The sequence below is a fragment of the Punctularia strigosozonata genome (genome assembly GCF_000264995.1).
Source record: "Punctularia strigosozonata HHB-11173 SS5 unplaced genomic scaffold PUNSTscaffold_3, whole genome shotgun sequence".
Taxonomy (NCBI): domain Eukaryota; kingdom Fungi; phylum Basidiomycota; class Agaricomycetes; order Corticiales; family Punctulariaceae; genus Punctularia; species Punctularia strigosozonata.
The window spans coordinates 2,518,309-2,531,950 of record NW_006767435.1 but is presented as its reverse complement, the minus strand read 5'-3'; the positions used below and the strand labels follow the sequence as shown (position 1 = coordinate 2,531,950).

General features: G+C 57.9%; 5 protein-coding genes across 5 annotated transcripts; 1 reads left to right on the top strand and 4 right to left on the bottom strand.

The window, feature by feature from the left end:
- The first annotated feature begins 36 nt into the window (after positions 1-36).
- On the top strand, positions 37-3,599 carry PUNSTDRAFT_50784 (uncharacterized protein). The gene is made up of 3 exons (XM_007381473.1): positions 37-1,260; positions 1,310-2,031; positions 2,085-3,599. The coding sequence occupies exons 1-3, from the start codon at positions 214-216 to the stop codon at positions 3,388-3,390; spliced, it is 3,075 nt and encodes a 1,024-aa protein (XP_007381535.1). The 5' UTR covers positions 37-213; the 3' UTR covers positions 3,391-3,599.
- A 793-nt stretch (positions 3,600-4,392) lies between these two features.
- PUNSTDRAFT_83904 (kinase-like protein) lies at positions 4,393-6,119 on the bottom strand. The gene is made up of 3 exons (XM_007381472.1): positions 5,643-6,119; positions 5,180-5,587; positions 4,393-5,115 (listed from the first exon to the last, which is right to left on the bottom strand). The coding sequence occupies exons 1-3, from the start codon at positions 5,994-5,996 to the stop codon at positions 4,735-4,737; spliced, it is 1,143 nt and encodes a 380-aa protein (XP_007381534.1). The 5' UTR covers positions 5,997-6,119; the 3' UTR covers positions 4,393-4,734.
- Positions 6,120-7,627: 1,508 nt separating this feature from the next.
- PUNSTDRAFT_63214 (DNA glycosylase) lies at positions 7,628-9,687 on the bottom strand (the record flags this gene model as incomplete). The annotated part of the gene is made up of 9 exons (XM_007381471.1): positions 7,628-7,674; positions 7,727-7,794; positions 7,938-8,137; positions 8,210-8,469; positions 8,535-8,585; positions 8,704-8,820; positions 8,871-8,965; positions 9,086-9,193; positions 9,257-9,687. 9 exons carry the CDS (start codon positions 9,685-9,687, stop codon positions 7,628-7,630), a joined length of 1,377 nt encoding a protein of 458 aa, XP_007381533.1.
- A 186-nt stretch (positions 9,688-9,873) lies between these two features.
- PUNSTDRAFT_142182 (uncharacterized protein) lies at positions 9,874-11,545 on the bottom strand. The gene is made up of 4 exons (XM_007381470.1): positions 11,414-11,545; positions 10,903-11,348; positions 10,658-10,850; positions 9,874-10,604 (listed from the first exon to the last, which is right to left on the bottom strand). The coding sequence occupies exons 1-4, from the start codon at positions 11,516-11,518 to the stop codon at positions 9,912-9,914; spliced, it is 1,437 nt and encodes a 478-aa protein (XP_007381532.1). The 5' UTR covers positions 11,519-11,545; the 3' UTR covers positions 9,874-9,911.
- Positions 11,546-12,088: 543 nt separating this feature from the next.
- On the bottom strand, positions 12,089-13,365 carry PUNSTDRAFT_83898 (NAD(P)-binding protein). Its single transcript, XM_007381469.1, has 4 exons — positions 13,245-13,365; positions 12,953-13,186; positions 12,682-12,900; positions 12,089-12,626 (listed from the first exon to the last, which is right to left on the bottom strand). Exons 1-4 carry the CDS (start codon positions 13,264-13,266, stop codon positions 12,208-12,210), a joined length of 894 nt encoding a protein of 297 aa, XP_007381531.1. The 5' UTR covers positions 13,267-13,365; the 3' UTR covers positions 12,089-12,207.
- Positions 13,366-13,642: the final 277 nt, after the last annotated feature.

The following is a 13,642-nucleotide window of genomic DNA, read 5'->3' as shown; positions in this document are numbered from 1 at the left end:
TCCTATTTTTCGTTTCGCTTTCCAACTCTTTCTTCATCGTATCCAGCGCATTCTGCTTCCTACGTTCCCCCCTCACCCGTTCTGATTCGTCGCATCTGGCCTGGGAGCGGCGTCATTCACCTGCCTGGGAACGCGGCTACAGCCCCAGCCTCGCGGTCTGCCCGACCCCAGCTCCTGCTCATCCCCAGTGCTTAGGCCGCAAACGGTGGCCGAATGGCGACGGCAACGACCCTCCATCCCATGCGATACGACAACGGGCCCTCCGTCTTTGCCGAATCCCCCGTAGCCATGCCCACGAACCTCCAAAGCCCGCTCGACCTTTACCCCCGCCGATTCTCGTCCAGCGCTGCAGGCCCCGCCAACGACGGCCGTCCATCGCACGGGCCTGAGTACGACGGCGACCACCCGGAACCCCAGGCGGACGTAGAGGGCGCCAACGCGCCGCGACGAAGCCGGACTAGCGGGTCTCCATTGACTTCCCCCGCCTTCGACGAGCCGCCTGCCCAGCAAGCCCCCCGCAATCCCGCCCACGAATCCCCTGCCAATTACGACGCAGATCACGCTAACGGCGCAGAACCTCGGCCATCTTCCCAAGACGACAAGGTGCTGTCTTACGTCTTCCCTGCGGGATCGGCGCGGTACGGCGGTCAACTCTCACCCCCGGCCACGACACCGGGCATTGTATCGCCCGAGTCTGCTCACGAACCCTCATACCTCGGCGAGAACGCGCACAACGGGTCCCAACCCCAGTCTGTCTCACCTGGCCAGGGCAGCCAGTCCTTCCGCGACAGTTTGATTCCCTACGTCCCCTCTTCCCCACGACACCCAGCCCTACCCGTAATGAGTAGTGCCTTCCACGAGGCCCGGTCTCCCATCACGCCGATGTCCGCGTCCCCGACGTACGCCCCCTCGGGCCCCATGCCGGTCAACATCGTCCCCAAGCCGAAAGTGTACCCCCAACAACCGACTTACGTTACCCCCGCTGCGTCCCCGAATCCCATCAACCCTGTCTATTCCCCCAGCCCGCTCCCGATCCAGGAAGAAGTCTGCGTGGAATGTGCGATGCGCGATCAGGACATGGCCGACGTGGACGTCACGAGTCCTGGTGTTTGGGAACGCGAGAGCGACGTGCACTTTCATGAGCTTTTACGACAGGAAGAGGAAGAAGAGGCGGCAGGCATTGTATCGGATGATCCCGAACGACCGAAGGCGCGAGGTGATCCCTTGATCACACCCAATCTGAAAGCCTGGTTGGCTATGGTACGCGTTTACGTCCGTAACATTGATGTTGGTGCTAAGCCATATACAGAACCCGAAAGAACCAACGTCTCGGCAGCAGACGCTCAACCAATACGTCAAATCGCAGCGAGCGCTCCTCGAGGCTGAAGCCTTGGCGCACGCTCGCGCTATGCAAGAATCCCGGCAAATCGACAACAAGATGCGCGATGCGTACTCTCAGTTGCGGCGTTCGGCGTACGACATCGGGTCGAGCGCTGCACCCGCCGATGACATCGGCGGCGTCCGCATCAAAGCGCCACGGTCGACATCGATGCCTTCCGTCGCCCAACACGCGTACAGCAACTCTCGCGAGGTGACGTTGCTCGAGAACGGTATGATTGTGGAGCACGTCGATGTGCGAAAGGAGGAGAAGGAGGAGCGTGAACGACGGCGGAAAGAGGAGCGCAGGGAGAAGAGCCGTGCGAGAAAGTCGTCGCGGGGCTCAGGCGCGGACGTCTTGTCAGTATATTCGGCGCATAGTCCCCTCCCAATGACCGACAACGGCTTCCACTCGGGTGTCAAGCCGGACTCGCGCTTCTCTCAAGCGAGCTCTGGCCGACCCGCCAGCGTCCTGACTGCTCCTTTGGACCGCTCCGGACTACCACGGGCGTACTCGCAGGCGTCGTTCTCGGATGTTCAAAGTATAGGACCGGCGTCGCCCCGACGCTCGCGCTTCTTGGGCACCCTGAGTCCTTGGCGCAGCCGGGATAGTTTGGCCGTTTCCGGCATATCGGGGAGTATGGTAGACATGCAGTATGTTTTGTTTCATGGTCATCTTGGAAAAGCGCTTACTTGTATGACTGCAGTGTCGCACTACAACGGGAAGAGCAGAGGCTCGGCCACGTGGGTGAGATGTCCATGGATATGGGCGTCCTTCCCGACGGCGCTCGGGAGAAGGGGCGTTATCCTGCCTACGATGCCGAACGCGCTGCCTCTATGGCAAAAGAGGCCGAGAAGCAGGCAAAGAAGAAGAAAGGCCTTGCCAAGTTCTGGCGTATCGTGACGGGCTCGTATAAGAGCAAGCCCAGTCCAAACCAGGCTCGGTCGCTGGAAAAACCGGAAGACGATCTACCTCTCGCGCCTCCCCCACCCTTGTCGTACCTCGTCGACAGAGGGTCCGGTGATCACCGGCATGTGTCATCCATGCCTTCACTGCCTTCGACCTCCACCGCTAATTATTCCGTTGCATCCCCGGCCATGACGCTTTCGCCCGCCACCGCACCCTCCAGTCTCGTCCCGTCTCCCGTCTCCTCGCGCAAATCGGCGGGTGAACACCTGCACAGCGATGGGGAGGGTAATGGGTTGAGTGACCAGGATTCGACCCCAGGCGAAGATCGGTCGCGCGCAGCTCCAGCTGCCGGGACATCCCAGGAAGTCGGCGGTCGAGGACGGATCTCGCCGAACTCACGGCGCGAGGTACTCTCGAGCCTGGACATCCCGCTTTATGCGAACGCCGCACGCCCGGGGTCTATGATCAGACGCGACAAATCCCTGCCTCCTCTCCCCCCGGAAGCGCGCTCTCGCCACCCCACGTCCCTCGGCGGAGATATGCGGCCTACGACCGTGTTCACGTACGACCCCCGGCAGGCGCCCTTCGAAGGCAGTTCTACCGTTCACGAACTGGCTCAGCCGCAGGCCCCCTTCCGAACGGCCGAGACGCGGCGGCAGTCATTCGGCGGAATGGCCACCCGACCGCAGATGGCCCAAACGCTCCCCGCGACGCGCGCCCCGTCCGCCGCGAGGCCGGAGGCGTACGACGAGTTTGGCAGTGCGGCTGCATTCAACCAGGCGAACGGCTCCGCCTTCTCTCTGCGAACACCGAAGAAACGCCGGAGCAAGTTTGGGCTAGTCAGTTTCCTAGGGAAGAAGTCCGTAGGACACGAACCTGAGCCCGCTCCCGTTCCCGAGTTCCCGCTTATCCGGTCCTCGAGCTCGGACGCGCGACACGAGGGGATGATCAACGCTGGCTACGCCGGTGCGGCGTCCCCCGTGAGCATCCCACGCATGTCGGTCACCTCGCGGAAAGCGCTTGAGGACCTCGTTGACCAGGATCGGGAGTTCGTGGCCTATCGCTACCCCTCCGACGGCCAAGAGGTGGAACTGCTCCGGTGATCGTGACGGCGTTGCAGTCTCTCCATCACGCAAAGTACACCTATAATCTCATAATCGCTACACGATCTCGCACTCGTTTGCTTGCCCCCACTGTTCTATAGACATACGTTCCCTCCCCCCTGTTCCTCTGCTCGCTCTTCGGGACCGTCTGCTTTCCTGTTCAATCTTCTGGTTACGCACCTCTCTGTTATATCGGACTTACCTCATCGCACTAGTTCACGCTCCTTTCCTGAATGTAATTTATCTGCAGTAGCGGTTTCGGTAGCTACAGTGTGCACATTCCTTGTATAGGAGATTTGTGGATCCATTCAAAAGCGGATCGGGTGTTGGTTGGAGAAGCACGAAACCCGCATCGGAGAGATGCCATTGAATATTTTATATCCTGATAATCATTCCCGTACGTATCTTATTCGGGGCCGACTGCGGGTCGAGCAATGGACGATTCGGATCCATGAATAGGCCGTCGCATATTGAGTAACCGACGTGCGGAACGGTTGAACACCTCTAGTGTTCGGACTATATCTGAATCTGAATCAGATCAATGGCTCCGTCGCCGTCGGGTTGGTATATTCTGAGCGACATGTACAGCCCAGGCATGAGAATACATGATCAACGTTTCGTTGTCCGTTTTGATTTTAGCAATAGCAGGTTATCCCCGGATGATCAACCACGCGGCGCATATACCTTGGTCTCAAACTGAACTTCCTCGGGACGCGCATTGGTCCTAGACCAAGAATCAACGGCACATCCCAATGCCAAATGGACCTTCCATGGTGATTTAGCATCGCATTGCGTACGGACCTTGTTTCACCTTCATGTTTGTCTCGTCCAGCTTCACGCTTCGCAGCCCTGATCCATCCACGGTAATGTTATCCAAAATAGGTCCTCTCGGGGCGCCCATCGCGCCCGATATCCATCCATTGACAGCTCGACAAATCGACAGCACGTACAGTAATACGTATGTAACTCTAAATGGAACACATTATACGACGGGAGGTGGGTGTAAATGAGACATGCGATAGCGCTAACGACAGAGGTCGTCGACATCGCGAGTGGAGAGAGGGAGAACGAAAGGGTAGCCAAAGGGGCTCGCGCCAAGATGTTGATAAATTATCGAACAGGGAAGAGAAACGATGAGGATGGAGGGGGAGAATTGCATGTTATACAGTGCTGTTGCGATGGGGAAGGCAGGCTCGTCCGACCAACCCAATAAAAAAGAATAAATATATCCATACGTTAATTTCTATCCCAAACGAACCGGTTAACTGTCCGTCGGAAGAGCGTCCGAATAAATTCATCTCCCAGAGTATGAAACAGTGTGATTGGTGGGGGGAAGTGCGTCGCTCAGAGACATTCGATGTCGAGAGTACCCTGGAGCCACGGATGGGCCCGCACTTCATAAATATCTGCCCGCTTCGAGGGGTCCGGCTCGAGGCACCGCTGCATGAGGCTGAGGCAGTCTTCAGACAGGGTCGTGGCAATCGACTCGCGAATCGATACGCGGCCGTGGATGGCGTCGTCCTCCGACAGGAAGGGCGACGAGCCCGTGAGGAGGAAGGAGAGGAGGACGCCAAGCGTCCAGATCTCCGCCGGCGGCGCCTGATACTTTTTCCTCTGTAGGATCTCCGAGGCAGCGTAGGCGGTGGTGCCGTAAAACATTTGATAATAAGGTCGTTCTTGCTCAGGGTCGGAGACAACGGCGCTCCCAAAATCAATGAGCTTGACCTGCCAAGACGCCGATGATTCTTAGCCATCGTCGGTCGCAAGTAGATCTAGATCAAGCAATCACCTTCAAATCGCTGTCGATGACAAGGTTTTCATCTTTGATGTCCCGATGGGTGATCCCGAGTTGCTCTAGGTAGTGGACGGCCTCAATCACCTGCGCGAAGATGTAGCGTGCCTGCGGCTCGGGGAGCCGCTTGTGCCTCGACTGCTCGATGCACTCGAAGAGGTCGTGAGAGGCGCGCCGTCCGAAGGCGGGAGGTGGCAACGGCTGGAGATTCTCCGGTTGTTTCTGCCCGTTTCTAAACTGCTCGAGCTGGCTTTCCCAGATCGCAGTGTCCGTGGGATGCGGCGTCAATAGAGGGAGCGAATCCAGGGTGGAACAGGATGATGACGGCGTCAGAGATGGCACAGCGAGCTCCTGATGCTGAGCCTTCTTTCTGGAAACCCAGGGCGTTCCGTGCAGCTCCTGGACCTACAGAGGCATCATGAGCCCCAGCTTCGCGACGATGATCCAGGGAAAGACGTACGAGATAAAAGTAGTGCGAGTCTTCGAAGATGTCCAAGCACCGAACGATGTTATCGTGCTCAAGCAGGCTGACGAGCATGACCTCGGACGGGATGCGCCCAAAGCTCTCGTCCTCGACCCACGCGTGCGCAGGAACCTTGTCCTTGATGATGAACTTGACGGCGGTTTCGTGACCGCCGGTGCGATGCCGGGCCGTCATGACGAAACCATAGCCACCTGCGCCGAGCTCGTCCTCGAGTTCGTAAGTCTCGACAAAGTACGAGTTGAGCTCATGGTCGACGGGGAAGCGGTCTGAGTACGCGCGTCCGAGGAGCGGAAAGCCCGTGCTGGGGCTGAGTGACTCGTCTCCGTCCATCGCGACGTCCAAGGGTGAGACAGCGTCGTTGTCGTCGACGCAGAGCGAGAGGGTGGGGATCGCGATGGGCCGGGGAGGCTCGAAGGAGCGGAAGCTGCCGAGCTCTGGGTGAGACGAGACGCGGGGGATCTGGGGCGTGCAGAAGGCGGGGGCGGGGGCGGGAGAGTAATGACTGTAGTGCGACTGGGCTGACGTCGGGGGCGACGGGGTGAGCGGGCGCGAGAACGGTAGGCTGATCGCGGCGGGCGACTTCTGGGGAGAGATGGCGGCGAGGTGCTTGTGGGCAGCGGCCTCGAGCTGCTGCTGCTGGAAGTACGAGATGTGGCCGGAGAGGTAGTCGCGCCGGAAGAGGCTGCTGCCGGAACCGTTCAGATACTCGTCCTCGGTGAGCGGCGTGTTGAGCGGATCCTCTTCGGAGGACGAGTACTCGGTGTCGGTGGACGGCGACTCCATCGCGGGGGAGGCGGGCGAGGGCTGGCCGGGGATGTAAGGTATCGCGACGGAGTGGAGGCGGGGGAGCTGGATGGGACGCATTGGGGAGACTCGAGTCGGTGGAGGCGGAAGAAAATGAGAATAAACGAACGAAGAAAAGAGCGGCGGGCGGGAAGGGGAAGGGGGAAGGGGACGGCGGCGGGGGAGAGGGCGGGCGGTGGATCTGCATCGTCCGCCGTTGCTTTTGAAGCGGTGGCCGGGCTGATGACAGGCAAACTTGTAACGGTTCGAGTGCCTTCAAACCAAAAGGCGCGGCAATCGCCTGGAAACTATCACATCTCCATATCCGGACACGGCGCCTTTCCCCTCCATTGCTCGCGAGGCCGTCTGATGCGCCTGCGACCGCATATCCCATCGCGTCCCAGCAGTACAAACGTTCGTTGCCACCGCTACTACTCGCTCTCGACACGCAGGCGGAACCAACGCTCGTCGTCGGAGACCGAGGGCCACCGCGTGGCGGTGCCGGAGATCCTCTGTTGTCAGGAAAGATAGCCCGCACCACTGGGTGACTTCCCGTAAGGATCTGTAAGGCCGAATAGAATAGATTTCGCTTACAAATCCACTAAGCGAGCGATGCCGAAAAATCGGCATCGACGAGCCAAGTTGTCGGTTTACAAGTCGCTCGTACAGACCTTTTATCTGGAAGGGGGGGTCGACCCCCCCTTCCAGACCAAAATGACCGTTTACAGACAGGAATTTGTCATACACGTGACCCTATCTCTTCCTCATTCGCTGCTCAGCCCTTCTCAACGGATCTCCGCGTTTATGATGTCTATTTCCGCCCCACACCGTACGGGGGCATAAACGTACAGCATAACCCACAAATCGGGGTTTGAACTGTTTATTCTGTGTTTCTGTCGCTCCAAATCTTACGGGAAGTCATCCACTCCTCCGTATCATTAACGCTGCAATACATGACGTCTGATCGAGATCAGCCATCTATGAACATGAATCGCAGCCACCCCCGGCGCAAACGGATGGAGCATTCTGACCAGAACCCTGGGGTGCGCTAGCGGGTAACACCCCCGAAGCCCGTGATGCAGGTCGACGCGCTTCCATCCGCGTCTCCAGCAAGCGTCGGTCCCACCTCTATCAGAAGTCGCCACCTCCACGCCACGACGAGAGACCACCGCAGCCTCTCATTCCGACGACGGCTCCTCTGCCAACGCCCACATGTAATACACACCTACCGGTCTCCTCGTCAGCGTCATATCGCTCGACGCATCGGGGGCACTTACCGAGGCTACGGTACGGTTTCCACGATTCCGTCAGGTCTTCCATCTCTTTAGGCGTCAGGAACGCGCCCCTGGGATAGCAACAGACCGATCTGAGTCAGCCAATCGGTCCAATCATCGGCGCGCATCGCGAGTCGTCTCAATAACCCGAAGAAAGGCAGGAGGCGAACAAAGAACCCTCTGGCGCAGAAGCAATGGCGATAGGCATGCGCACTTTACTTTCTTCTTGCCGTCGAGCCTGCTCTTGAGCACGGCGACGGACAAGCCCTCTGGGAGAGGCGCGGGCTTGGTCTTCTTACCGGCGCCGGGCAACTCGTCGCCCCCGCCAGCGTTCAGGGTCGTCTCGATGGAAGGCGTGAACGGCGTAGGCAAGGCAGGCAAACGCAGCTCCTGCGCGGGATCGGTCGCATCACCCTCGCTCGCGCCATCATTCCCCGCGTTGACCGCTGGTGTGGCGGGCACGGGCGCGGGCGGGACTGATGACACGTCCGGGGAAGACCCGCGCGGTACGCTCAACTCTTCGTTCGCCGCTGCCTGCTCAACGGTCGCGTCGCCGTCGCCCTCCGCCGGCTTTCTCGGCCTCTTTCGCTTGGAGCCCGGTGTCGCCTTGGGTGCGCTATCTTGCTGCTGCTGCTGCTCGTCGCCAGGCGGTTTGGGAAGCTTATCGGCCGCGATGGCGAAACGGTGTGATGGCGAGTGCAGCGATAGGAACCACCTAAGCATCCCGCGCTGAACGCCGAGGTCCCCTGGGCGTTGCGTCATGCCGTTCATCCGGATGTGATCAGATGAGAAGTCGCGCCGCAGAACTCACCGACAGGAAGAATATCGGGGCGTCGTAGCGAGAACATGGCAAACATGTCCACTGTACGAACGCAGTAATGAGATTCAGCACCAACGGGCCTGTCCATATGAACCTTACCAGTCCACTATATCGAGCGTCATGAGCATACAGAAGCGTCCGCGACGAATGCAGCCCGCACATACCCGACCAATACCGCGGACTTCTAGTAACATCCGCGCCAGCTCCTCGTCGTCCGCTTCCAGTAATTTCTTGGTAGACAGCCGCCCATCCGCGAAACGCTGCGCCAGATCTTGCACTAGACCCAAGTCGTCAAGTCACTTCCCATAAACTGGCTGCGAAACGAACCGTATTCGGCCTTTCGCCCGCTGAGCCCCGCACTTCTCAACGCGGGGATATCAATCGTGGCGACTTGATGAGCCGTCGGGAACGGGAATTGTTGGCTAGAATATTCGTAGCGTGATTGGCGAATCATCGGCGATTGGCAATGTTACCCATCGGACCAATAGCAGCAGATCGCGAAGTCAATTCGTCGGCAAATGACTGCGGGTAGCATCAAAAACAATACTGACTCGGGTCCATCAGGTCGCGCCTCTGGCAAGGACATATGGAATAGCCGTATAAACTTGTACGTGATGGAGCGCGCAGCCTTCCAAGATATCTGTTGTCCCCTACGTAGTCGCATACCGGCGTCAAGCAGACAAACAACAACGAAGTACAGTCTCATCACACACAATATGGACTGCGTGAGCGTCCTGAAAGGATCGACTCTCTCCAGATTCTGGAACGGGCGGCATTTCATCTTCGCAAAAACATCCGCGAATCTCCCGTCTACGGAGATAAGATGTCGCTTGGCGCCCTCGAACGAGAACGTGAGCACGGCCGGGACGAGTTCACCCTCCGGCTCGAGGCTGGCGCGCTGTGCGGTTGGACCGGGGCTAGGAGAAGGCTTCAGTATGCTCTTTGGAGATGCAGCCGCGTCCTCGTTTCCGGCGCGGCTCCTTTTCGGCGTGCCCTTGACAGGAGACCCGTCCGCCTTCCGTTTGGTGGTGCGCGAACGCGTCGATGACGTTTGAGTGACCTCTTCGAGCGTACTGTTGAAGCGGACCAGAGACTGCGCGTGCACTGCGTCCTCGGCGCGCTGGGCGGAGCGCGTAGTTGGCATGCAAGACAACGGATGTAGAGACCTAGACCCAAGCTGAGCAGCAGTCGTTGCGGTGGAGCAAAGCCAAGGAGCATGCACCCTAATACGCAGAGACGCGACGCGTCAAGACACTCATGGTGGTCTCGCGAGGAGTCAGCCCGGCGCCTCCGCAGGCGTACGGATCGGGAACTGCCGTACGTTCCCCGTCAGGATCTATGGCAAGCAGCTACGCTATTACACATCATCTACACGTAGTCTACTACTCGTATGGTATTGCACGCGCCAGTTACTTCGAAGCATAAGCGACCTCTGAGAGGGTCGAAGACGTAGCCAATCACGTCCTGGTTAAGCTTGATACCCAGATCTCTGACAACAATCCTATCGTCACGAGATGGCGCGTCAACGTCGAAGGTGAGGGCAACAACATCCCCTCCCGCACGCGTAGACGCGCAGCCGACAGCGTGCATAATGCCGCTTCTTGGGGAAATCGCCGAAGTGACCGCCCAGATGTACCTTTCTGTACGTTGTGTCGCGAGCGAGGTGGAGAATCCGACCGCGTCAGGAACTGTCGGTGGTTCGGGATATCGGCAAAGGGTTAACGCGTCCAAGACCAGGGTATCGCGACTAGGGTCCGTAGCCATCGGGGGCCTCCAACAGCATGTCAAACGTATTTCGTCCCTGGCTTGAATATACTCTGCTGAGAGAAAGGTATCAACAGTGGCGTGAGATGACAGTAGCATCAAGTGGGATGGTTGAATTGAAGGCGAGTCATTGCCAGAAGGCGTGTTTGCGGAGGGAATCTTGCGTTCCGATGGAAGCGGCCAAGCCTCGATCACAGTGCCGCTGGAGCCCATCCTAACTGTGATAACATGGGTGTCAAACAGCGCGCATGTGGTATTGTGCACTACGGGAAGCGGAGCCAGACCAGTTGCACTGAGCTGTAGGAAATGATCAGGTCATATCAAAATCTCGATGACAGCCTCGTACGCACCACGTGTCTTGCGGTCGGCGTGAACCCATACACAACGCCTGTCGAGACGTCGTGGAGAGTCATGGTCGCAGAAGTCCACATTAGCAGGAATCCCTTGGGTGAAAGCCGCACATTCCAACCGGGGGTTGGTACACGTCGAAGGTGTTCGAACGTTAAAGGCCCATCTTTCGTCAGGGGCATCTTCAGGATGTTTCTATCATCAGGGTCAGTGAACCGTTCGCAAATCCGTGGACAGGCGAACGTACGTGCTCGAAGAGGTCAGACTGATCTTGCACGCAGCGACTAGCAAATACTCCTCCCCATTCTCCGAGCAATATTCGGACTCTATATGACGCACAGGCCCGGGATATGAAGCCAAAGGCTGCGCTTGATCCGGACGCGAGGGTTGGTCCAAGTCGTAGCAACGCAGGCCATCGCAGTCACCGATAAATAGCCACCGTCCATGCGTCAGTTTCAATGCGAACGGTACACGTGGGATGAGGTGGGTGTACTCCCGGGACGAGACCGGTTGGGGGCAAGGAGACGTCCATTTCTCGTGCAAGCGCACCGCCCTGAGCACGATGCTTTCCAGTTCATCGACGCCACCAGCGCTTTTTCCCAGAGGAGCGAGTGAGTATCGACGTGACTCCTTGGCGTACTGCGTCAACCACACGGTTCTATGGTAGGTGCTATCTTTCAACCGACGACAAGCCTACGCGATGCGCGAGCGTTTGGATAAGCCACCGCACGTTCCAACAGCGAGCGCGAGGGGCATACCTGGCGTACCAGCAGGATTTCCTTAGGAGTTAGCTGGGCGAAAATACAGTAGAGTATGTCATCTGGAAGACTGGCGAAGGAGCTTGCTGTATCCGTCAGTTCCATGTGTATCGAGCTCAATCAGGGCGGCAGAAGCCGGGTCAGGTTTAGGCATGAGCGTGGAAATTACCCCCCGGTCCTCAGCCTGTTTGTCGCATTCGCGACTGTATGATGTTGCTGCATTCCGACTGAAGTGCTTCAGGGCTACGCACTGATATATTGCTGGTTTTCTTCCTGCAGCGCGTTAGGAGGACATTCGATAACCGACAACCTTTGGAACGTATAAGTACATGAAAACTGGCTACCAACCTATAACAACCTGGCCTATATACACAGGTGTCAAATGTGAGTCTCTTTGCCTTCCTTGTTCGAAGGGAAGCAGGCGACACGCGACCTCACATTGATGACTCCTCCTTCCTACGAGAGCAAACCAACCACACGAGAAAATTGGTATTCTGACGTACTGCACCGTATTCCGAACCATGAAGGTTGCGGACATCAACTTGCGGGTTTCTCATCACGGATGGCAGCCGCCAACTTCTGCTTGATTAGACCGCTACCCCTTGCTTTTAATGGAGATAGCAGCAAGTGACTCTTTACCGATAACGTCAATACGATCATTGGTGCATTCCTTGAAAGAGATAGCTTGGCTGGTAAGGCATGCTCGTTTTCCAGCGAATCGAACACTTTCTGACAATTACATGGAAGCGCGTCATCTGATTGCGCCATCTGGGCCCTTCTTTACCGCGAGCCGCTTACTGACGCCAGCCCGGGGGCTCCGTTCCACCTGGAGTGTCAAGGAGGAGGTCCTGCGCATACTCCGCCTTCTGCACTCGCTCAGCGTCTGCCTTGAGGCTCTTCGCCTTCGAAAGTGCTGCGTTCACGGCGTCGTCGCCGAGGGGCACACGCAGCGGGGTGTCCTTCTCATTCGCGATCGCGTAGAGTGCGTGAACGAGCTTCTCTGCATCACCAGGCAAGGTCGCTACTGGCACGTAGTCGCGCACTGCCTTCGTAATGGAGCCAGGGAACGTGTACGCCGGGTGCTGGGGTGCGGAGACAAGAGACTCTGGGCTTGTGCCGCGAGTCTGGAACGCGCCTGGTTCGATGAGCGTGAGTTTGATGTTCCACGACGGATCGATCTCCTTTGCGAATGCCTCGATCAGCCCATCGGACGCTAAAGAAGATGTCAGCTGATTGTCCGGCTGGACAAGGATCACGAAGCTGCTTACCGCACTTGCTAGCGCTGTAGTATCCGTTCCCGGGCTGCGACTGGAGGGCGACGATCGAGGTGAGGTGCAGGAGGCGACCACCCTGCGGCTTGTTTACATCGCGGAAGAACTCAACCGCCCTGCGTGCGATGTTGGCGGCGCCCCAGAAGTTGACCTCGAACATGGTACGAGCAAGATTAAGCGGTGTCCCCTCGATCTCGGCGAGAAGTCCATAACCGGCTGTCAAGGGATTGTCAATATCGCGGTATTATTTGGAAGCCCGATGACCGACCGTTATTGACCACAATGTCGAGGCGGCCGAACGTTTCTTTCACCTTCGCGAACGCAGCATCGACATCTTCCTCGTTGGTGACATCCAATTTAACGACAAGGAGCTGCGACGGCGGATATTTGGCCGCAAGATCGGCCAGGATTTCCGGCTTGCGGAGCGTCGCGACGACGATTTCTCCTTTCGAAAGCACCAACTCTGTCAGCAAGCGACCAAAACCGACAGAGCTGCCAGTGACTTGACGATATGCGAGTTAGTGGACGAGGCAACTCTACGGACATGATGCACCACTCACTGAGCCATACGCGGGGAGCCATGTTGAAGATGAGATCGAGTTGGAATGGCTGGCGTACAGCTACTTGTATATCATGCTGACTGAGCCATAGAACCGCGGTCCTGTGAAAGCTATGAGAACGGCGTCTTGGATGACGTTCCACGAAGTCAGTTGTTCCGGACAACCACGGTAGGTCAGATAGTCACCGGAGCACCTTCGGCAACCGGCGGCAATGCCTCCCTTAGACGGCAATATCTCTGCCTCATCCACCCCCGGTCTCTCCTGAAGTAGCTGAACGTCATGACGTCTTCATGATAAGCCAATTTGTTTTAATTGTTTTTCGCAGCGCGATCGGAAAGGGCAAGTCGTTCGCGATGGCTACATGGTCACTCAACGGCCGTGTCACGACTACTGGCCAT